We start from the raw sequence: 25,141 nt of genomic DNA, 5'->3' as shown, positions 1-25,141 counted from the left end.
TCTGATCCCATCTCCTTCCCACACCCCCTTTGGAATGTCTTGAACTCACGGGGTGCTAGAAAGATAGCACTGCTGCCTTCAAGGAAGAACACATCAAAAGTGTGCCCAGCTCAGGGGTGGGCAAACTTTTTGGCCTGAGGGCCACATCTGGGTGGGGAAATTGTATGCAGGGCCATGAATGAAGGGCTAGGGCTGGGACAGGGGGTTGGGGTGCAGGAGGGGGTGCGGAATGCAGGAGGGGGCTCAGGGCAGGGGGTTGGGGTAAAGGAGGGGGCTCAGGGTAGGGGATTGGGGTGCAGGAGGGGGCTCAGGGCAGGGGGTTGGGGGCTCAGGGCAGAGGGTTGAGGTGCAGGAGGGGTCCGGCAGGGAGCTCAGGGCAGGGGTTGGGGTGCAGGAGGGGTGCGGAGGGAGCTGGGGGCTCAAGGCAGAGGGTTGGGGTGCAGCAAAGGTCTCAGGGCAGGGGTGCAGGAGGGGTTCAGGGTGTGGGCTCCAGCCTGCTGCTGCTTACCTGGAGTGGCTCTGGGGTGGCAGCAGTGCACAGTGGGGCTCACGCAGGCTGCCTGCCCTGGCCCCATGCCGCGCTGCTCCCAGAAGCGGCTGGCACCATGTCCCTGCGGCCCCTGGGGCAGGGAGGAGGGGGCAGAGGGCTCAGTGTGCTGCCCTCGCCTGCAGGTACCTCCCCCAAAGCTCCCACTGGCCGCAGTTCCATATTCCTGGTCAATGGGAGCTGCAGGGGGCAATGCCTGCAGGCAAGGGCAGTGCGCAGAGCCCTCTGCCCTCCCCTCCCCCAGGGAACGCAGGGATGTGGTGCCGACCGCTTCCGGGAGTGGTGGTCGGAGACCCCCTCCTAAGTGGGACGGAGTCAGCCATCTGCTGTTCAGACTGGGAAACTTGAGAAGTGTGCTGCTTGCCTGGAGCTAGAATTCAGGATGTGATGAAGTGTCTGCCGAGACTGATCAAGCCCTCAGATCGTTACCCCTTTCTAGTTCTCCATGTGGGCACCAATGATATTGCCAAGAATGACCTTGAGCAGGTCACTGCAGACTATGTGGCTCTGGGAAGAAGGATAAAGGAGTTTGAGGCGCAAGTTGTGCTCTTGTCCATCCTCCCTATTGAGGGAAAAGGCCCAGGTAGGGGCCATCGAATTGTGGAAGTAAATGCGTGGTTGCGCAGGTGGTTTCGGAGAGAAGGCTAGATTCTTTGACCATGGGAAGTTATTCCAGGAAGGAGGATTGCTAACGAAGAGAGGGAAGAGCATCTTCGCAGGCAAGCTTGCTAACCTAGTGAGGAGGGCTTTAAATTAGGTTCGCCAGGAGATGGAGACCTAAGCCCTGAGATAAGTGGGGAAATGGGATACCGGGAGGAAACACAAGGAGGTGGGTGAAACAGTGGAGGCCTCCTGATTCATACTGAGAAAGTAGGGCAATCAGCTAGTTATCTTAGGTGCCTGTGCATGCATGCAAGAAGCCTGGGAACCAAGCATGAAAAATTGGAAGTCCTGGCATAGTCAAGGAACTATGATGTGATTGGAATAACAGAGACTTGGTGGGGTAACTCACAGGACTGGAGCACCGTCATGGATGGGTATAAACTCTTCAGGAAGGACAAGCAGGGGAGAAAAGGTGGAGGAGTTGCACTGTATGTAAGAGAGCAGTATGATTGCTCAGAGCTCCAGTATGAAACTGGAGAAAAGCCTGTTGAGAGTCTTTAGGTTAAGTTTAAAGGTGAGAGCAACAAGGGTGATGTCGTGGTTGGCATCTACTATAGACCATCAGACCAGGAGGATGAGGTAGATGAGGCTTTCTTCAGACAACTAATTGAAGTTTCCAGATCATAGCCACTGGTTCTCATGGGGGACTTCAATCACCCTGACATAGAATCATAGAATATCAGGGTTGGAAGGGACCTCAGGAGGTCATCTAGTCCAACCCCCTGCTCAAAGCAGGGCCAATCCCCAATTTTTGCCCCAGATCCCTAAATGGCCCCCTCAAGGATTGAATTCACAACCCTGTGTTTAACAGGCCACGGCTCAAACCACTGAGCTATCCCTCCCCACCTCTGCTGGGAGAGCAATATAAGAGTGCACAGACAATCCAGGAAGTTTTTGGAGCGTGTTGGGGACAATTTCCTGGTACAAGTGTTGGAGGAACCAACCAGGGGCGGTGCTCCTCTTGACCAGCTGCTCACAAACAGGGAAGAATTGGTAGGGGAAGTAGAAGTGGGTGGCAACCTGGGCAGCAGTGACCATAAGATGGTCGAGTTCAGGATCCTGACAAAATGCAGAAAGGAGAGCGGCAGAATATGGACCTTGGACTTCAGAAAAGCAGACTTTGATGGGCAGGATCCCCTGGGAGGCTAATATGAGGGGGAAAGGAGTCCAGGAGAGCTGGCTGTATTTTAAAGAAGCCTTATTGAGGGCGCAGGAACAAACCATCCCGATGTGCAGAAAGAATAGCAAATATGGCAGGCGACCAGCTTGGCTTAACAGAGAAATCTTTGGTGAGCTTAAACACAAAAAGGAAGCTTACAAGAAGTGAAAACTTGGACAGATGACTAGGGAGGAGAATAAAAATATTGCTCGAGCATGCAGGTATGTACTATGAGCTCCACCTATAGAAGCTACTAAAGGTATGTCTGCACTTCGAACTGGAGTTGTAAATTCCAGCTCAAGGAGATATACCCACACTCGCTCTGATTGAGCTAGTGCACTAAAAATAGAGTGTGGCCAGAGTGGCATGGGCAGCAGGAGGGGCTAGACACCCCAAGCACATTCCCAGCAACTTGGACAGTTATGTACTTGGGTTGGCTAGGCCATCCTGCCGCTTGCACTGCCACAGCTACACTCTATTTTTAGCACAATAGCTTTATCAGAGCTAGTGTGGGTATGTCTCTGTGAGCTGGAATTTATATCTTCAGCTCAACATTGTAGATATACCCTAAGTATATACCCTAATATGCAAGCACGTGTGTGATCTGGGACATAACCATCATGTCTCAAGTCGAGAAAAATAGCCATCCAAAATTTTGCAGGCCACACAACAAGACTCTCTTTTACAATTCCTACAGTAATCTGCAGTAGTTACACCATCTACCATGCCAGCAATTTAACTTCTCCCCGATTCCTGTGTGTTTACTCATCTTTCAATAATCTCTTCATTAGTGTGATTAATCTCTTGGAAGTCAGTGTATTACATTCAACCAGTTAGTTCTCAAATACTGTTAGCAAGCCCTGTGCTGCAATCAAACATTGGGCCATTTCCATTAGTAATGGTTCATTGGGCCACAAAGCTGGTCATGCTATTAAAAGAAACCCTGATTCGATTTTGTCTGGTTCATGGTGTCATTTTCCTCTCCATCCTCCTAGCTCATGCAACTTCATTCTTTCTCAGAGTGAAGGCTCAGAATACAAAGGTTAAATCACCCTCCTTCACCAGCAAATGGTCCATTATCACTGCATTTTTTATTAAGGTAAAGATTCTCCCCCACTGTGCACAATAAGCTATTTTCACTCGGCTGTATAAATATTTGATGCAGATCTGTTGGCAAAATGCTGCTGTAATGTTCTTGCTTGTGATTTAAACAAAGGGTATGGAAAAAGATTTCTTATTTTATCATGACAGCTATACTAGTTTTCCCCACTGTTGTCTTTGAACTATTAAGCCACCTCATCTATGAAGCTAACCTTCATGTTGTTATTGTTTTTACTGAGTGAAACATACTGGCATAAACTCTACTTGGCATGTGATCTGTGTGTTAGCCTTTGGCTGAGCGCTCTCTCTCTCTCTCTCTCACACACACACACACAAATTGAGCATAAGTGACAAGAATCCCAGCCACATTAGCTAATTATATAGGGAAATAATAAGCCAAATGCATCCTGGGCCAACTCCACTGAGGTCAGTACAGTCACACGAGCAATGATTATTGTCCAGTGTGACCAGTAATGTCCCAAACATTTTGTTTTTCCAAGCAACTCTTCTATTTTGCTTTTGGGTTTTTTTTGCACATTGTAGATATTTTTTAAAAGTCCAAAAGTTGGAAATTCAGAGTTAAGGTAACAAGCAAATGTAGGAAAACTAAGAATTTGGAGCAGTGGTCCTCAAACTAGGGCCGCCTCTAGTTCAGGAAAAGCCCCTGGCTGGCCGGGCTGGTTTGTTTACCTGCTGCGTCCACAGGTTCAGCCAATCGCAGCTCCCACTGGCCATGGTTCGCCGCTCCAGACCAATGGGGGCTGCGGGAAGCAGCACGGGCCGAGGGATGTGCTGGCTGCTCTTCCTGCAGCCCCCATTGGCCTGGAGCGGCGAACCGCGGCCAGTGGGAGCCACGATCGGCCGAACCTGTGGATGCGGCAGGTAAACAAACCGGCCCAGCCCACCAGGGGCTTTCCCTGAACAAGCGGCGGCCCTAGTTTGAGAACCACCGATTTAGAGGACTATAAATCAACAAAAAACCTAAACAACATAAAATCTGGAAATACTCAGCTAAGGTATCAAACACCAAGCTTAACTCTGACCCATTTGCCTTCATCTAGCCTCTTCTTACTGGTGGAAGAATTGCACTAGCTGTCACATGAAAATCTTTGTATATTATATATGAATCACAATAATATGGTCTTTTGTTCTCCAATGACATAACCTGCAGCTACACTTCCAACCTTCCTCAAGTACAGGAGGATTTCAAGCCCATCTTAGAAGGGCAATTAGAATATGGAGGGCCCATAACTCATTAGTTCTGAATGAATATAGAAAATTTGACTTCTGACCTGTGTTTGGAATATGAGGTTTCTGACTAAGACTGGGAGAGTAAATGGGTAGAGTCAAGTGCTATCATCTCATGGAGAAGCAGGGACACCTAGATGTTTTATTTCAGAGTAGCAGCTGTGTTAGTCTGTATCCTCAAAAAGAACAAGAGTACTTGTGGCGCCTCAGAGACTAACAAATTTATTAGAGCATAAGCTTTCGTGGGCTACCTTTACCATGAAGGTAGTGAAGGGGCAGGCTTCTAGCTGCTACTTAGTGGGTTTAGCCACAGTTTATACAGTGTTCTATGGCCCAGAATTGAAAGAGATTAAGGATAAAGGGCAGAGTTAAGGACAGTGTTGGCACAATACTGACTATTTCTAAGCCTCATGACATTTAGGTTGAGTCAACAACAATGTTCTAAATTCATTATTTCCACACTTTTTTCTTGATTTTCAAACTTTTTGCTTTCACAATAATAAAATTCTAATAATATTGTAAATTAATGGTCTGTTTACAACCTTTACTCTAGCTTAACTCTGGATCTGGTCATTTTTACACAGTTCTAAACTAACTGTACTATTCTGTTTGTTTAGAACATTTAAGACTTACCCTCTTCACCGCTGTGTGTAGGCATTTTCCAAGCACTCCTCAACGTGGTATCTGAGTGCATGAACCTCCCCCAGAGCAATATTATGTAAAAACACTTTTAATGTTTAAATAACATAAGAATACTTTTCATATGCTGTGTTTAACAGTACACTGATGAGGGGCCAGGAATAAATACTTGCATTAAAAAGCAGACATAATTGGGCATATCAGGCTCAGTGACTCATACTTTATAAATTTCAATTTTATATACACAAAATAAATGACCATTTGTTTCTAAGCAAGTTAACTACCAATTACAGGATTTGCCAGGAAGCTCTGAGAAATCATTCCATCATGTGAACTTTGGACCTTCTCTCTGCTGCTATTTGCTGCAGAATGAAAAATTAGGACTGACTGTTAATTTCCCAATTGAATTTTAACAGGATAAATTAATTTTCTTGTGTTTTATCATTGGCCAGGAGACTTCTGCCAGCAGCAAAAGAGGAAGAAAACCTTCTGGCAGCAGTCCTTGTCTCACTTTGCCACAAACCTTGTGCCCCTAAATCAGCGCTCTAGCCAGTGAGTTAATACAAAGGAATGGCTAAACAAACTCAATGAAGTCAGTAGAATGTGAAGGCACTCAGCATTCATAGGATCAGGGTGTTACTTCTCTAGTCTTGAGAGGACTACTACCATATTCTTCCAAGAAAGTTAGTTAGACCTGCACATTTCATTTTTGCCTTACATTTTCCCTCCGTTGGCCCGTCTTTTCCTTTCCATCCTTTCTGGGTCCGGAACACCCCTAAGTCAATATTGTACTTCTCTGTAACAGGGCTGAAGGCTTGACTTTAAGTAAAGCATTGTGGCCAAGTATGTTCTAAGTACTGGTTATGGAACCAAGAGAGCAGGGTTCAAATCCTGGCAAAGATGCTTAATTTTCAGAACAAAACCACCCATTTATTTGATCTACTCTTCTCGCTATAACATCAACAAAACAAATGAACCACCTCCATTTTCCAGCACATATTCCAGATCGGAGAAGGCAAAGTAAAAGAGAGATTATATGTACATTTTGTAATTTTGTGAAGAACTCAGGTGATGGGTGCTGCATAAGAACCTAGACAGACTGATTAGATAATGGATAAACAAAATCAATAGTGTCTTTGCAGTCACCTACACTCAGACCCAGAAGCAGTGTACAGCAGGGCAGTTTATAGGAAATGCCTCCCTTAGTTTATTTCAACTGCTTTAAAATGTTGAGATATTATTTCACGAGCTGCTGTGGGGGTGAAATCTACAAGTAATCTGCACGTATGGTATGTGATTCCAGAGTGTAGTTAAAAAAACAGGCTACTCTTTGTTAAAACCTCAAAGATTAAAGATCAAAAACTGACTCATGTAAATAAGCAGAAGCTATCTATGTTTCCATACTTCTGTGAATGCAGAAGCATCTCTACAATGTACACAAAATATAATGCATGATCTCAGGTTTCCTCATTCAATCACCAAAGTATTTCCTGTACTTGGTATTTCCATCACTGAAATAGGTTGATCAAAACCAAAATCTGCTTTGGCTTTTATCCTAAAAACACCTATCAAATGTCTTCTCTTCAACTACAGTAAGCCCCTTAAAAGGAAAAAGAGAAAAAGAGTCACAGGGTAGTGCTTTCAGTAAATTCCATACCATTTACCATTCCAAGGCTGAAGATGGCGTTCACCAGCAAGCCTCCTTTCCTGAAGTGATCTGTCATATGCTCCAGCCAATTTGCTTCTAAGCCGTTGACAGTCTGCCCATTCCTGGAGATCTTCATAGGAATCATCACAGTATAGTACTGGCTGCATCTTTGTTGGGTCTTTGGCTTGTTGAAGATAGCAAATATTTCCACTGCTAAAAAAAGTTTTTAAATAGTAATACTAGAATAAACATATTGTGATATCATTATTGTTTCCTATTATAACTATCATAATCACATCCTTCCCCTTTTGTCTGCTTGTTTTTCTATAGTAACCCTTCAGAGCTGGGTCATCTCCTTTACGTGTTTATACAACGCCCGGCACAACAGGGTCCCAAATCCTGACTGGGGCCTTATCATAATGTAAGTATTTACTAGTTGTAATATGGAACTCCCTCTCAGAGGGACAGTCGACTAGCATAAATAAATAACATAGTGGAAACAAATGAGCATTACTAGTAGAATTTATCATCATAGAATTAATGTATTATTAGCAAATTCACCCGAATTGTATACTTGTTTGCCTCTGTGTAAGCGCCACAAAGGAGATAGCTACTAACTGTGATATCAAGGACATAGCTCAAATCTGAGATCTTACTGCAAATTTAGGGCAAGTTACATTTCCAATGATGTGACCTTCCACTAAAGAAGTAAATAACTTATTTTGGTGTTATATGGGCTGCGCACAGAAATGGCAAGTGGGAGAGCCAAAATCAGGAATGTACAGTGTATCAAACAAATATTGAGGCCAAATGGATTATTTAGTTGATTTACTTCGTGTCTGAGAAGAGGCAAAGCAGTAAGAGATGAGCAGATGAATAGGGAGGAAAAATGGAATTCCGAAGATCCTTAAAGATGAGGACATTAGCTAGATACCAGTGTGTGTGATGTAGCTTCCAGCCCACCTGAGGAGCGACGAATTTAAATCTCATCATTAGGTAAGTCTCTGTAGACAACAAAATCATCACAGACATCTGCAGTACTGGGGCTAAGTGGAAGTTAAAGAGATAATCAAAATTCCCAGGAAGAAAGAAACACTAAACTTAACAGTAAAATTTCTACAATGTAAACTATTAATATATTGTTATTTTACATATTAGTGGCCCGATTAATGGCCCAGTGAAGTCAATGGTAAAGCTCCCATTGATTTCAAACACAGCAGGAATGGAACCCCAATTGAACTGATATTTTTTTAAAGGAAATAAAAATAATAAAAAATTCAGGCAGCCCATTAACTTGGAAGTATCTCATATTATATGGTAAAGATAATATCTTCTAATCCCAGGTGTTACTATGAGAGAGTCACTCTGACAGTTCTTTCTTATGGAGGTCTCATCGTGGAACTAAAAGAACACAAAGCAAACAGGGACAATTTAGAGTAAGTCACTACTCAACATGAACAACGATGGTGGAACTGGGTTCCATGGGATTATAATGCCAATGACTTAGCTAAAGCCTGGTTGAAGTAAGCATGGTGGGGAGCGAAAAGGGAATGAAGGCTTAATCAAGTATAGAGAGTGTACCTCAGAGAAGAGCTCTCTAATACTCTCTCTATATAAAGGAAGGCTGGGAAACAATAGTTGATGAGTCCTGGAGGAAGGAGATGCAGAGAAGAGACATAACTCAAAATTAATACCAGCAAAGGGAATGTTAACAGGAATTCACTCACTACACACCACTTGTTTAGAAAGAACAAAGTGATGATAAGGTGACTCAAAAGGGTATACTACTCAAAAAACCATATGAACAGAGAACATAAATAAATCAGGAGAGACGTTAACTATCTGGAGATAAACCAGGACATGATTATTAAAGGTAGAAATAGACGGAGAAGGTTTTTTGTGGATATGATAACTATAACACTTTTCAACTTGGAAATGACGGGAAGTAGGGAGGTAGCTATTTTGATTTGGTTTTGAGCTGTGCAGGTCTGATCCTACACACATTTGTGGTCAATTGGATTCTTTCATTGGCCTGAATAGGCATTAGACCAGGCCCTTGATGACGTGAGTGAAAGTGTAAATGTAGGCACAAACAATAGCAAGAAAAATCTGGTCTGGCTTGTAATCAGAACTAATTTGATACCAAAGAAGTCCTGTCTACACTTGAAAATAGACCATTGTTCACAATGACTTTCAGCAAAGTGTAAAAAGATCAAAATCCTCTTCAGTACAGTTTCAGAAAGCATGGTATTTTCTGAAATGTTATTCAAAATATTTTATCCTGGTTACACGTGCACTTAAAATCATTTCCAATCCAGGTTTGGAGGACCCCTTGATGAAAGCCATTGTCAATAATGGTTCAATTGTTGACAGGTATACAAGCAGAAAGGACAAAGATTCTGAATTTCAAAAGCCATAAGAGAAGTGAGGAATGGAATTCAGTGAAGAAGAAAAACATAAAAGAGAAATGGAGGACTTGTGGCACCTTAGAGACTAACCAATTTATTAGAGCATAAGCTTTCGTGAGCTACAGCTCACTTCCTCAGATGCATATCGTGGAAACTGCAGCAGGCTTTATATATACACAGAGAATATGAAACAATACCTATTCCCACCCCACTGTCCTGCTGGTAATAGCTTATCTAAAGTGATTTCCAGCACAAATCCAGGTTTTCTCACCCTCCACCCCCCCACACAAATTCACTCTCCTGCTGGTGATAGCCCATCCAAAGTGACAACTCTTTACACAATGTGCATGACAATCAAGCTGGGCTATTTCCTGCATAAATCCAGGTTCTCACATCCCCCCCACCCCCATACACACACAAACTCACTCTCCTGCTGGTAATAGCTCATCCAAACTGACCACTCTTCAAGTTAAAATCCAAGTTAAACCAGAACATCTGGGGGGGGGGGGGGTAGGAAAAAACAAGAGGAAACAGGCTACCTTGCATAATGACTTAGCCACTCCAAGTCTCTATTTAAGCCTAAATTAATAGTATCCAATTTGCAAATGAATTCCAATTCAGCAGTTTCTCGCTGGAGTCTGGATTTGTAGTTTTTTTGTTTTAAGATAGCGACCTTCATGTCTGTGATTGCGTGACCAGAGAGATTGAAGTGTTCTCCGACTGGTTTATGAATGTTATAATTCTTGACATCTGATTTGTGTCCATTTATTCTTTTACGTAGAGACTGTCCAGTTTGACCAATGTACATGGCAGAGGGGCATTGCTGGCACATGATGGCATATATCACATTGGTGGATGTGCAGGTGAACGAGCCTCTGATAGTGTGGCTGATGTTATTAGGCCCTGTGATGGTGTCCCCTGAATAGATATGTGGGCACAGTTGGCAACGGGCTTTGTTGCAAGGATATGTTCCTGGGTTAGTGGTTCTGTTGTGTGGTATGTGGTTGTTGGTGAGTATTTGCTTCAGGTTGCGGGGCTGTCTGTAGGCAAGGACTGGCCTGTCTCCCAAGATTTGTGAGAGTGTTGGGTCATCCTTTAGGATAGGTTGTAGATCCTTAATAATGCGTTGGAGGGGTTTTAGTTGGGGGCTGAAGGTGACGGCTAGTGGCGTTCTGTTATTTTCTTTGTTAGGCCTGTCCTGTAGTAGGTAACTTCTGGGAACTCTTCTGGCTCTATCAATCTGTTTCTTTACTTCTGCAGGTGGGTATTGTAGTTGTAAGAAAGCTTGACAGAGAGTGAGTTTGTGTGTGTATGGGGGTGGGGGGGATGTGAGAACCTGGATTTATGCAGGAAATAGCCCAGCTTGATTGTCATGCACATTGTGTAAAGAGTTGTCACTTTGGATGGGCTATCACCAGCAGGAGAGTGAATTTGTGTGGGGGGGTGGAGGGTGAGAAAACCTGGATTTGTGCTGGAAATCACTTTAGATAAGCTATTACCAGCAGGACAGTGGGGTGGGAATAGGTATTGTTTCATATTCTCTGTGTATATATAAAGCCTGTTGCAGTTTCCACGATATGCATCTGAGGAAGTGAGCTGTAGCTCACGAAAGCTTATGCTCTAATAAATTGGTTAGTCTCTAAGGTGCCACAAGTCCTCCTTTTCTTTTTGCGAATACAGACTAACACGGCTGTTACTCTGAAACCTGTCATAAAAGAGAAATGTTCAACTACTACTACTATTATTTGTGTAGCTAAGTTGGGGGTTGGCTCTTTACAGGTATAAAAATAAACATGTTGGCTCAAGAATGTAACAATAGATACAGATAATAAAGTCAGAAAGCAACTTCTACATAAGGGGGGGATTAGCTAGGTGACAAAACAAAGGCAGGTGGGGAAAGCACTTGGAAGAAGTTCTTGTGAGAAAGTACTGTATGCCTGTGAGTTGTATAGAATATTTGGCAATACATACACATGAAAATAGAAAAAGGTCAATGTGGATAAACAAAGACATGCAAAGAGTAATAAAAAATGAGAAAAAGCATATGGGCTCTACAAAATATTAGGCAAAGACACAAATCGGCAAACGTAACAATGACATTGTAAGAGTGTAAGAATGAGAAACCCAAAGGGTTCATTTATATTGCAGCTGGAGATGTAATTTGCAGCTCAGGTAGACATACACATCCCAGCTTTGATTAAGCTAGAGCACTACAAGAGTAGTGTAGCTACAGTGGCAGCACACGCTAGCTGCCTGAGTACAATCCCATCCAAGACCCTACATAAGTACTTGAGTGGACAGACTACCCTGCTGCCCATGCCGCCATGACTACCCTGCTGTTTTTAGCACACTAGGTCAATCAAAGCTAGTGCAGGCATGCCTACACAAGCTGGTAATTATACATCCAGCAACAGTGTAGATGTACCCTAAATTAAATAATAAAATGAAGACTGCACAAACTGTAACAAATACTACAACCATTTCCAAAAGATGAATTCAGGAGAAGAAAAGTCCAAGAGAGAGCAGAGAAAGAAAAGGTGAAAGAAAAGGGAGACAATGCAAAAATTATGCAGGGATTCCGTGTTCACAAGGGTGGGTGCAGGATTGATGCCAAAGACTGAAATTCATTTTCCAGGGAAGAAAAAGGAAGTGCTGAAAGAACTCACTGTCACTCAAGAATAATAAAGAAATCAGCTATATGATGGCGACAATATATTTGGAAAAATCCAGCTACAGGTGAGTTACTTCATAAAACTGTCTTCTCAGATCCCCCTTTTTGGAAAATGGAAGCATTACCAACCTGTACACTGGCTGAGAAGTACTCTCAAATCAGAAAGCACTCAGGAGAAAGAAGTTAAACAAAGGTCAGCAGAGACTGAGAAACTGAAGATCTTGTCTAGTGAATCAGCAGCTGGGGTGAAATTTTGGGGGGTTTCAAGAAGGCCTTAAAATAAGTTCCATAACTAAAAGTTTCAGTACAATTGTCAGAAACCTGGGCACAGATGAGCTATCTCAGAGTCTGAAGATAGATGGAATTAGGGAATGGAAACCGTTTGTGCCAGACAGACAAGTGGTGCCCTTCAGGAAACCAGATTGGAATGGAACCGGTTTTGTAAGGTCTAATCGTTAATCATGAGATTCAATTCAGAATAATTTGGGAAAAGGTAAGAGTACACATTTCCTTCCCCCAATGACACTGTGTGTTTCTAAATTGTTCTAACCCGTATCTTATTTGTAATTGCAGGTGAAGTTATTGAATTGCAATAATTGCAGGTGAAGCTACATAGAAGTAAACAGATACAATAGGGAGTCCAGTGGCATCTCCCTGCCAAGATATTTTTTTTTAAGTGGTGAAAAATGGCCCATTTAAAGTATAGTGTGCAACTAGAGGACAACAAAACAGACACAGGAAAATAGTTTATGATGAACCTCCCTCCACGAACAAATACATAAGAATAAGAAGATGAAAATGATCAAGTGTAATGAATTTATGAGAATGAACATTTACCATGAATAACTACCCCTTCCCACTTACTGCTATCTGACCCTGTCCTAACTGGAGATCTGCAACTACCATCTCCACCTGTCTAAGAATCTAGATCCTCTGTGTTCTCAGAACTTTTGGGCTGGTTTATTTTCTGCTATGTGTTCACCTACAGTGGTGTTGACACACACTGAAAGGGTTTGAGGACTGTCCCATTTGTGACTCAGAACTGTAAAGCCTACTCGGGCACATTATCATCTTTTCAGATGGGCAAGTAGCAGATGGAAATCAACCAAGCTCAGGAGCTCTGAGGACTTCAATACCACAAGCAGGGAGCAGTAGCAAACAAATCCAGTTGAACAGCAAGCATATGAACTTTCCACATGAGAAAGAGGCAAAAATAAGTTAAAGAGGGAAGCCCAAATCTGAGATGACAACTGCCCCCTGCAAACGACAACCCCACTAAAATAACACAGAAGGATAAACCTAATTGGTCAGAATGGAGTTGCACCTGATCGTCTGTTGCTCCTGTGAATGCCTAAACACTTATGATTAAATGATCGTGAAGTGTGCAGCCAAGTTGAAAAGTGGGTTAAAAGGTTTTATTATTCATAGTTGCATCTTTTCCCTGTTGCAATGATACATTTACTTTTCCAAGATGCTGTGAACATAACAAGGGCAGTTTAAAACTTGCTTGTTCATATCAAAGGTCACCTCAGTACTTACTTCCAGTAAGTGGTTCTGCACATAATGCTGATGTGTCGCTTTGTGCTACCCCTTCTTGATTGTCTGTTGCTTCTCTGAGTCTTGGTGAAACACTTGGGCTCTCTCCTTGAAACTGCTCTCCATTCTCCCCTGCAGAGTTTAAGCTCAGATGCTCAGTAACTGGTTCTTCCCCTTTTACATCCCCACTGGGCTCTACACTCTGGTCAACATTTTCCTCACTTGGGGCTGGTGCACTGCATCCATTAGCATCATCTGCTTTCTTGCTATCCAATGAAGCGTGATTCTCTGAATAGTTTGATGCATTTTTGACATCTTCTGGTTGTGCAGAGTTGTTACTGGTGGGTGCCACAGTGGTGCTGGCCTGAGAGTTCACCGGGGAACTGTACTGAGGTATAATTCCAACAAACTTCAAGCCTTGACTTGCTGCATCTTGAATCTACAAATCAAAGGAGATTATGTTTGAATCTGCATGTTGCCTTATAGGACTAGACATATTCTGAAAATAACACACTTAAAGGGAACTAGCATGTAATTTTACTATTTCATGTGCTACTATAGGAAATTCTCATAATTAGCTTTACATAAAATGTTAAATTCTAGAGAAACAGAATGACAAGTTCCTTCAACTGTCTGTGAAATGTGAAAATCAAAAAAGAAAGAGAAAGGCCTATGCAATAACATGCATTGGATTTCTTCATTGGGAATGAATATCTGTGTTTGAAAGGCTTTATTTATGACACATTACCAGATGTAGTTTTGCCTAACCCAAGTTTTATAGTGCCAGCTTAAAGACATTTGGAGTTGAGGAGCAGAATGTTATATACTCTGTTTACTCGATGGATATGCAAGTGAAAGTCCCACAAATTCCCTGGGCTACATATACATCTTTGTTAGCCCCTTATTTTAAATTGAGGAACAAATGATGAATTTTCACTTAATGAGAGTACAAAGAACAAAGTTATTGTAGTACCTTTTTAGTATTTGAACTAGTTCTAGAGATAGAGATACATTTGGAGTAAAAATGTCTGTGTGGATAAACAAAGAAAAATAATGAATAATCATCTTTGGAACCCCCCTTCAGGTAGTTGAAGGCTGCTATCAAATCCCCCCTCACTCCTCTCTTCTGCAGACTGAACAAGCCCAGTTCTCTCAGCCTCTCCTCGTAAGTCATGTGCCCTCTCCCCCTCATCATTTTCGTTGCCCTCCACTGGACTCTCTCCAATTTGTCCACATCCTTTCTGTAGTGAGGGGCCCAAAACTGGACGCAATTCTCCAGATGTGGCCTCACCAGTGCCGAATAGAGGGGAATAATCACTTCCCTCGATCTGCAAGCAATGCTCCCTCTACAGCAGCCCAACATGCCGTTAGCCTTCTTGGCAACAAGGGCACAATGATGACTCATATCCAGCTTCTCATCCACTGTAATCCCCAGGTCCTTTTCTGCAGAACTTCTTCTTAGCCAGTCAGTCCCCAGCCTGTAGCGGTGCATGGGATTCTTTTGTCCCAAGTGCAGGACTCTGCACTTGTCATTGTTGAACCTCATCAGATTTCTTTTGGCCCAATCCTCCCATTTGTGTAAATCACTCTGGACCCTATTCCTACCCTCCAGTGTATCTACCTCTCCCCACAGCTTAGTGTCATCTGCGAACTTGCTGAGGGTGCAATCCATCCCATCATCCAGATCATTAATGAAGATGTTGAACAAAACTGGCCTCAGGACCAACCCCTGGGTACTCTGCTTCTTAAAATTTTAGATAAAGATGAATGATGGGAAAGTGTAGGAATGAAATTGTAAGAATGCAAGAACAATAATGAGACTGTATAAGTAATAACAAATATATATGAATGGAGCAGGAAGTAACAGATGGAAGGTCCAAGACAGAGCAGCAAGAGGCTGTTGAAATTCTCCTTCTAGTTAAACAGGCGCAATGCTACTGACTCAAACTCCTATTGACTTCAATCTGTTTGCACCAGTAGAATTGAGAAGAGAACCAGGAGAATAAGCTAGACTTTTAAAATGTCAGGGAGAGAGGTGACTGGCTGCTAATTCATGCATCAGTATTCCCCCTCTCCCCCGCCCCCCTCCGGGAGAAGAAAGACACTAGTGACTAGTGGATTTCTGGTTCATATTCTTAGTTATTTTGATTTAAGCAAAACCCCAAATTATAAAAAGAAATGGCCTCAGAATACAGGAGTTCTTCAGCCTCAAGCTAATACTGTGTTTTCAAGGCAAATAATCCAGCCGAATCGGAGCATCCTGGTTATTCTCTATAGTTCTGATTAATATGAACCTAAATAAAAGCAGCTCAGGCTTTTCAAATGCAAGTGAAAGAACGAATTATCCATTGAACCCATCACATTAGTTCTACAGCACTGGGAAGTGAGGTGGGCGGGGTAGACGTTTGAGATATTAACAATTTTATTTAACACTAAAAAATAAAGAGGAAGCTCATTTCTGCATTTTGCCCCCACCCACAGACATTTTTTATGAATCATTATTTCCTGAGAATCACATTACTGTGCTGAATATATACACAACCTACAGGTGACATCTGATCAATACAGAGAACTTCCTCTTTCAAACGACTGGGATTTTTCATGTTTAATTAACTCTTAAAGAGTGTGATGGTAGGAACTGAAGCATGGTTCCCCAGGAAACAGGGTGACAGTCAGCAGGGTGAGTTTGCAGATGGACAGGAGCTGCTGACTGGAGTGAGGCTCATTGCTAAAATGGAATAATTACCACAGCGCAATCTCGTCTCAATTAACAGGAAAGTAAAAATGCTATTACAGTGGCCTATTTAATAGAAGAAAGCCGGACAGCATTAGAGGTCTCTATAAATAAACTGAAGCATGTTATTAGTATTGGGCTAGAAGAAAGTCAGCGCCTGACTGGCTTGCTCAGTTGATCCAAGTGCATGCAAAAGATATGATGCACTCATAATAGCCTAATGTGTCTGACTCCTTGTTGCAATTTTACAAATACTTGTAATACACTCATTATTAGCAAGTGTTACAAAGTCTCTTCATCTTCCAGTGCTAATCTAAACTGCATTCGTATAGTAGAATGTCAGATCAGTTAATTATAGTAATTTAACTAGTAGGCAGCTGCCAGAGTTTGAGCACAGTACAGGTATAATAATTTACTGGTCTTGAAACACTGGTTGTCACCCCATAGCAGGCTAACGCACACTGTGCACTGAATTACAGCAGCATTCACAGGTACTGCAGCAAGATCTCAGCACATCCAGAAAAGGTGTTTGTTCTTAGAAATATGAGTTCTTGTAAAATGGCTCTTGTTTTTAGAAGGGACAGAGGGGAACTGAGGATAGAATCATAGAATATCAGGGTTGGAAGGGACCCCTGAAGGTCATCTAGTCCAACCCCCTGCTCGAAGCAGGACCAATTCCCAGTTAAATCATCCCAGCCAGGGCTTTGTCAAGCCTGACCTTAAAAACCTCTAAGGAAGGAGATTCTACCACCTCCCTAGGTAACGCATTCCAGTGTTTCACCACCCTCTTAGTGAAAAAGTTTTTCCTAATATCCAATCTAAACCTCCCCCACTGCAACTTGAGACCATTACTCCTCGTTCTGTCATCTGCTACCATTGAGAACAGTCTAGAGCCATCCTCTTTGGAACCCCCTTTCAGGTAGTTGAAAGCAGCTATCAAATCCCCCCTCATTCTTCTCTTCTGCAGGCTAAACAATCCCAGCTCCCTCAGCCTCTCCTCATAAGTCATGTGTTCCAGACCCCTAATCATTTTTGTTGCCCTTCGCTGGACTCTCTCCAATTTATCCACATCCTTCTTGTAGTGTGGGGCCCAAAACTGGACACAGTACTCCAGATGAGGCCTCACCAATGTCGAATAGAGGGGAACGATCACGTCCCTCGATCTGCTCGCTATGCCCCTATTTATACATCCCAAAATGCCATTGGCCTTCTTGGCAACAAGGGCACACTGCTGACTGATATTCTCATCATGATCAACCTAGGATTGTAACCATATCGTAGAGACTTAAAAAACCCATGTAGAATTTATTTCAAGGCACTTTACAAATAAATTAATCAGCAATAAAGCAGTAACCAGGATATAGTGCCTTGTTTGAAATCCCATTGTACATGGTCCCAATAAAATCAGTGGGGCAAGCATCTAATTAATTTCAATGAGGCCAGGATAGTGAAAGTGTTACACTAGCAGTGCAATGAAAGGTATTATACATCAGCAGATGTATCATTTTACTGCAATAATGCTTCCTCCCCACTCTCCACAGAAACGTGTAGGAGCTGACCCTTGGCACAAATCAAAGAATCAACTCCTAACATTTTACATTTCCAAAATGAGGCAGTTTTTATTTAGAATTTGATTTTATTTTTAGAATCCTACCTAGAGCCCTAAGAAATGTAGGTTTTGTTGGCCTAGTGGACTAATCAACTTAAGCCATCTGCGTGGAGTCTTACAACCTCTGGGCCATGATTGGACTGATGCATTTTCAAAACAGCTAGTATTTATTGAAATCTCTCATATTTTGAAAAGTTATTACTGCATTTATTCAGTAATTATTTTTCAAATATAAATATCTCAAACTATATATACACATCAGGTCACTGGGGCTTACCATGCTCACCCTTATTTTAAGTTTCAATTACCCACTGAACTTCATTGCTCAAATTTTAAACCATTTTTTGAAATCAGAATGTTTATGATGAGTTCAAGCAACTTGCAGCATAGGTTCTGTTTCATTTTATTTGTTGCTGTTTTTAAAAATAGACAGTCACCAACTTCTCCAACCCCCACTTCTTTTGAGGCTGAAACCATGGATGCCAAATTTCAGCTTCAGTGACTGGGAAACAGCTGACGGTAACGAACAATCAAGCTTTGTAAACAATATACTGGAGCTGGTGTGGGTGCTAATACCAAATAATCTGAAGTGTGAGCTTCCTACCAAAGGAGTTGGAGTTGGTGACAGGATATAAGCTGGCACTTGGGGGAAAGCCTGAACCTTGTGCTGCCGGCTGAAGTGCGAGTAACTTGTGCAGCACATCTGCTAAACTTGTTTTAGGTCATTTGGACAAATTACTTGATGAAAGTAAATGGCCTGACTGTAGATGTAAAAGTAGCTTTCACACCTGCTTCTGTAAGGACAGTCAGGTACAAGCTTCCCTCGCAGGCTGAAGGCAAACCTTCAGCACTACCACCCAGCGAGTCAGCAAAAGGTAGAACGGGCTTTCTTGTTATTTTCTACCCAGAGTACTACTTGGCTGGTTACATCTCTTCAGAAAAGAAAAGGAAGTACTTCATGTGCTAGAGCTGCAACTTTTCTTCATCACAAACACTCAAATGTAACAGTAAAAGGGTAGCAAAGCAGGCTGCTGTTTTATACTTAAGCATGAGGCAGATCAAATGAAAACTCACTATACGCATGATGAGAGACTGTACTTACTAGAAGTCATAGAAGATGCTTATAAGCACAGAGTTTAAAAAAAAATCTCCCCAACACCATGACAGGTTGTGCCCAGAAGCTGTGTGACTACATGGAACAAAACGCACGTAAGTCAGCTGCAAAATTCTTTGAAGCAATGCAGATTTTTTTTTTAACCCTTCAAGGCACCACACAGGAAATCAAATCTGTTCCAACATACCAGCCTTTGAGGAAAATATCCCAGCAGATGCACAATTTAGAATCAATGTGGGGGAAATACATGTAGTGAAGCGGGACTGAATGAAAAGAACACTTTCATTTTGGCAGGCTAGTGCTGAAAGTATTCCAGATTGTACAAATATTACAATTGGTTGTCTTTATGTGCCAATCCACAGCACAAATAGTGAAAGGTCCTTTTCACATTATGTTCTATTGCTAAATGAGAAAAACAAGAGCATAAAAACACAGAAATTGCACCTGTACAGCATGCTGCAGCAGAATGAACTCAACATAACAAAAACTTCCCTACAATACATGCTCCAGATTGACTGAGGCTTTTATTAACATTTGTTGGGTTTTTGAACATGTTATACGCAAGGTAGCATTTAATTCTTGGAATTTTTCAAAGGGAAGCCCCAATAAGATAAAAAAAGGATAGAAATTTCTTGTTTCATTCCTCGGATACATACAGAAACATTTCTAGCACCTAATAAAGCATTGTTTAGTTGATATGGGCCATTATAATAATGGGCTGGTTTACATACACAACGTATTCCTGTTTAACTAGAATTTTCAAACCAGTTTAGTTCAACCAGTGTAAATCCATAAGTGGACTCATTTTAAATCAGTTTACAGCTGTCTTATATTAATGGATTTGCACTGATTTAATTACGTCAATTCAAAAACAGGTTCTGTTTAACCAGGTGCAAGTTTCATGTGTAGCCACAGCCTATATATTTTTGGAATTTAATGTTGCCCATGTAATTTGCTTCATAAAAATGGCATTTTGTCTTGATGACAAACAAAACAAAAAAAGACAGCTTTACCCATTACTGTCAGTAAAGTAAATGGCAAATCTCCCGTGGACTCAAGTGGGAACATGAACAAGACCTTCATCAAATCTCTCCTGTAATTACCCAACTTGGAATTTGACCAGGACACTTTGACTAACACCTCCTAACACTTGTGAAAAGAATCATGGATTGTTTCCTAAGTGGTTGGGACTTTAGTTTTATGCCTCAGCTGAAAAAAGGCATTGTCAGCAGCACAGTGTAGTGCAGACAAACACTCTGCTGAGGCAATAGCTCAGAGTGCCACCCTACTGAATCAATTGCTGAGGCACCTGTGATTTCCTTGGATATCTCCTGTCTAATTACAGACCCATCCCAACTTTGCTTTTAATATGTAGTAAAATCACATCTCATGGTGGTATAGCTGATTTACAAAATGCTATTTTCAAAAAATAATCTGTTTGAGTTACAGGCACCAAAAACCATCACAGAAATCCAAATTTTAGGGACTGGGGGAAGTGTTAGTTTTATAACTGAACAATTATAAATAGATTTTTTTTAAATTATTTAAATGAAATCTCCTGGAAAGTTTACTTTGGATTGTATATTTATAACTGCATTATCAACTGTCAAATAATCTCTGATATATAATGGACAAGGTGACACTGCTGTCAATTCAGAAACATGACGACTGCAGATATAAACACTGAGTAGCATACTGTTTTTTTTCCAGTTTCTGTAATTGTTCCCAATAGCAGTCTGTGCATTTCTCCCATGGGCTGACATTTGCGGGTCAAACATTTCTTTCAAATTCAGAACAGTATTTCATCTAAATCAACAAGCATGGAAATTACAGCAGAACAATTTAATAATGAAAACCCGTCTCTTGGAAAGGGTTTTCAAGCACAAATGGGCAGTTGATTTTAATAAGACTAGTGTTCTAAACTTCTCTTAACTTTTTGATGCCAGGAGCTGGAATTTCTTGGCACGCATTCAAAGTAAATATACATTGTACTAATGCCACCAGTATACTCTAACTCATCACAGCTGGCAGTGTTTCTGAGGTTTAGACTCCCTGGTGACTTAGGTAATAATTTTTCAGAAACTAGTCATTACATCTGAGTGGTTATTTCATTAATGCTTTATAGACTGGTTTGGTGTATGATTCATGCTAAAATAAGGTGCCCAGTTAATGTAGTAGCAACCAATTAAAGGAGACTGTTGCTAACACAAAACAAACAACAGAAAACATTTACAGAGAACAGATGAAGCAGAATTCCATTTGGACAGAGGAAAAAAGTCACTCTCTGGTAACAATCAACCAATTTTCCACAAGCCAGATGCATTAGGGTAGGCCTGTAATAAGTTCAGAGACAGAAAGTTGCTACTTAGTGCTGCTGATGAGAAAATACACTGCACTAGAAACAATGGGTTGGTCAAATTTGGTCAAAAGATATTTTAAAAAAACAAGTCTAGGCTGTCCCAGTTAATAAAAGAAATATTCCTATTTTTTATAACAACTTCATGGTCATCTCTCAAGTCCCTGTCACAAGTCATGCAAATGTACTTTGATAACTGACATACCCTCAAAGGTCTTGAGGCAAAGAGTACATGCTGGTGAGGAGCAAGGAGAATAGTATGTGCTGTATGTCAGGAATTGGCATGAAAATACTGTTCCAGGCTACAAGCATTACAACTGGATCATTCCTCATTAGGATTTATTGGTGCATATTTTATCATAAATACCAAAGCTCCCCTTTTTTGTCACCTTGGTTTCTGTATTTGTTTCTGAAAAGAGATATTTAAAATTAAAAGCATCTTTTAGTTAGTCTTGGACACTTTCTGTAAGTCTGCTATACTCATGCTCATTTCCAAAACAGAAACAATAAACCAGGATTTAAGGCTCATTTTAAAATAGGCTAAGCCCAGCCAATGGCATGAAGGAAGATTTTTAGTTACTTCTATAACCACCCAGAAACAGTGTTAAACTTTATACTTCCAGCACTTTTGCATCCTGAATGTTAGGTTGCAGAAAGTGAAATCTCACTTACTGTGACAAAGTGCTGGGAGCTAGCACCTACTGAGTTCTGGGGGTGGGTAGGCGCCAGCCCACCCACAAGCTGGGAACTAGCAGGTGAGCACTCTGGTCACTCTGGCACTAATTAGTTTCCCCAGGGAGGTCTGACTGGGGAATATAATGTAATTGGCAAATCAAGCTGGCCGGCTAGGTAAGGTAAGGATTTTTCACTTCACAAACTTATCAAACTATTTAATATGACTGGCAATTTTTGCTCAGCAAAGGCTCCAACCTTAGGGGCTCCAAATAACTCAATATCCTGTCAAGCAAAACTTCCACTGAAGTTAAAGGAGATTTGCTTAAGTAAGCACTGGGTACTAAAATAGTAACAGGAGTTGAAAGTTAAGATTGTGGTACAATAACAGAGATCAGGGATTTACCCATCTCAGTGCAGCTCAACCTTTCTGGCCATGCTGTTGGTGACCTTGCCTGAAATAAGATTCTTCTGAAATTTATGGTCCTAGCACCAGTGCAAGCTCCATTAGAGCACTAGTGGAGACTGTCCACAAGTGTATTCACCACTGTGTCATTAGAGCAGTGTTAAATGACATAATTATAAGAATTCTAGTGGCTACTGTAACCTCAGGCCAGCACGGATGCTAGAACTTCAGAAAAAAACCTCAGCCTAGCCATAGCCTTATTTTGTATAAGATTTACGCTTTAAAACTGGTATACACCTGGAACGTCCTCCAGACTTCAACCATCCTTCTCAATCCCCACAAACCTCTGCATATGCTTTAACCACAGGGCACTTTGGATAAATCTTACCAGTGACCTACTGGAGGTTTGTTAATGGTTTGGTATAGGCTACAGATTTGTGACTGTAGCTTTGAAGTCTGAACACCGCCTTGAATCTGAGTCTTCTGTTAAAAACAGTTTCTAATGGGTGAATACAAGTCGAGAACAAGTAAAGATTTATGCAAATACAAGTTTGAAAATTGCTTTCAACAATCATGTCAGCTGGCTGAATATGATTCAGTGGTCAGTGTAATCATGACAAACTGTGTTCTATGCTGGGTTTACTCATAGTCAGTTGACACAACACTAAACATTGACTCAGTGTATCTTCATTGTCCAAGCTGTGAAAAACACAAAATGTAAAGTGTAATGGACATAAATTAGATATTACAAGTTGTCTTAGTTTTAGTGATCTACAATGTTATTTGCAGGAATTAAGTATTATTTTTAACCTGAGAATATCAGTCTCAACCCATACTTGCTTTCACTTAACAACTATCTAGTATCTACAGTAGAAGCTGCAGTTCAACAGACTGAACAATTTGCCTATACCTTCGTTCAGGACAATACCAAATACAAACAGATCCACTGTTACCAAATATTTTCTTTTTTTCCAGACAACTACTGGAACACTGAAGCCATAGACTGTATAGTTTACAACATCTATTTTTACCCTGGTCAAGAGGATGACCCCAAAATCTGCTGGGGCAAAGGATTCCAAGGCCTCTGGGAACATCATGAAAATAGTTTTGTGACATTCATGGAGCTTATATCTCAACACCAGAGTTAAATGGCTGAGTCAAAAGAACTCACATTGAAAGAAGTTTAAACAGGAACAGATGTTTCCCTTCACACTATACTGCTTAACATACAGTATATGTGATTTTTCACCATACTTTTGTTTTACATATTCTTTCAAAATGTTAACAAAACACACTTCAACAAATACCATTATTGCAGCAGACAGCCAACAGCTGGGCCATTGCTGTCCAGTTTTAACCATTGCTTCTAGATCATATCTACACCAGGAACCCAAATTAAAAAAAATTAAGCATTACTCTGCACTGAAAACATGCAGAAAACAAAGTTGGTCTAAGATGGTTTTCATTACAATTTGTTACAGAAATAAATGTATTGTTCTCTTGTACGTACACTTGAGAACCAAGGGTCTGAAGGATGGAAATGATTTGAAAGAGTTTCAGATCACATCGAGATAAGTAATCCCTCTGAGTAATAAATGATACTCTAGAGGTGTAATTTCCCAACCATCCAAGTACATTCAGACTGTTTATTCATTTGAAGAATGACTGCTACGACCAATATTCATGGTCCAAATTCTTCCCCCTTTCCATCTTTTATTTCCACCTGCTCTGCCCATCATCTGATAGGCTCTGTAATACATTTCTAAGCAAAAAGCATATCAAGAATGCCAGTTTAAACTACAGAATAATGTTTGATATTTTTACAAAATATTTTTCTACTGAGCTTCAACAAAGACAATGTACTCAGAGAATACAGGGAAGAGCTCTTTGTACCACTGTGCAGCAAACCATTAACCAGCCCAGCAACAGCATTAATAGACTCCAAAAATTGCCATGTCCAGCTATTCTTTCCTGCTGAAAAGAGGGTTAAGTCCAAAGCAAAGTACTAGCAATGAAGAGTTAGAAATGTGGAATAAAAGGACCCAAAACTGGAAGAAATCAGGAACAGTCATCTAACAAAATAAAATAATCGGAAAGATTTTTTGTGGGTTTTTTTGTAGAATATATAAATAATTGATTAGAAATCAAAGTGTTAGTACCTTTTACTTAAAAACAAAGTTGTTGTTAAATGTACTACAGAGTGTAGCTCTTTAGCCTTTCCCCCTCTCCAGTTAATACACATGTATCTTGTCTAACTCCACATATGTCCTATGACACAATTGCAGTCTTCCCCATCTATCTGCCCTTTCATGCACTTAAGGAGAAAGGTGCTTCTAGAACAGCTCCACTATTGTAACTATGCGGCGACAACGATGGAGGACGAGAAGGATTTCTTTGCTTTCCTACATCGTTCTGGCAAAGGTTTGTACAATCGCCTTGTGATGCTGTCCCACAGATTCAAAGCTGCCCTTCCTCCAGCAACAGTCCATTATCCAACCTTCCTGTTTCATCTGTTGCAGCTTGCCTTTGAGCCAGGGAGACCTGGATGGGGTGCTGACTCCTGGGTTTAAGTAAATCAATGACTATGGGTAGCAGATGATTAATGGCCTAGTGATCTGACAGTTGTGTGG

The 25,141-nt window shown here is 41.3% G+C and overlaps 1 protein-coding gene across 4 annotated transcripts in view; it reads right to left on the bottom strand.

Annotated features, from left to right (window-relative positions):
* The window catches only part of RFTN1 (raftlin, lipid raft linker 1), a 109,909-nt gene that overhangs the window by 30,107 nt on the left and 54,661 nt on the right, over positions 1-25,141 (bottom strand). For 3 of the 4 annotated variants that reach the window (XM_084620308.1, XM_084620307.1, XM_084620306.1), the window contains exons 5-6: positions 13,624-14,059; positions 7,015-7,218 (exon numbers count right to left, since the gene is read on the bottom strand). In XM_084620308.1, coding sequence (XP_084476434.1) covers positions 7,015-7,218; positions 13,624-14,059 — 640 coding nt within the window. The remainder of the gene's footprint in view (positions 1-7,014; positions 7,219-13,623; positions 14,060-25,141) is intronic. The other variant, XM_084620309.1, reaches the window with a different exon arrangement.

Source organism: Lepidochelys olivacea, assembly GCF_965140295.1.
Source record: "Lepidochelys olivacea isolate rLepOli2 genome assembly, chromosome: 2".
NCBI classification, from domain to species: domain Eukaryota; kingdom Metazoa; phylum Chordata; order Testudines; family Cheloniidae; genus Lepidochelys; species Lepidochelys olivacea.
Note: the sequence above shows the minus strand (reverse complement) of the source record. Positions and strands in the feature narration are given on the sequence as shown.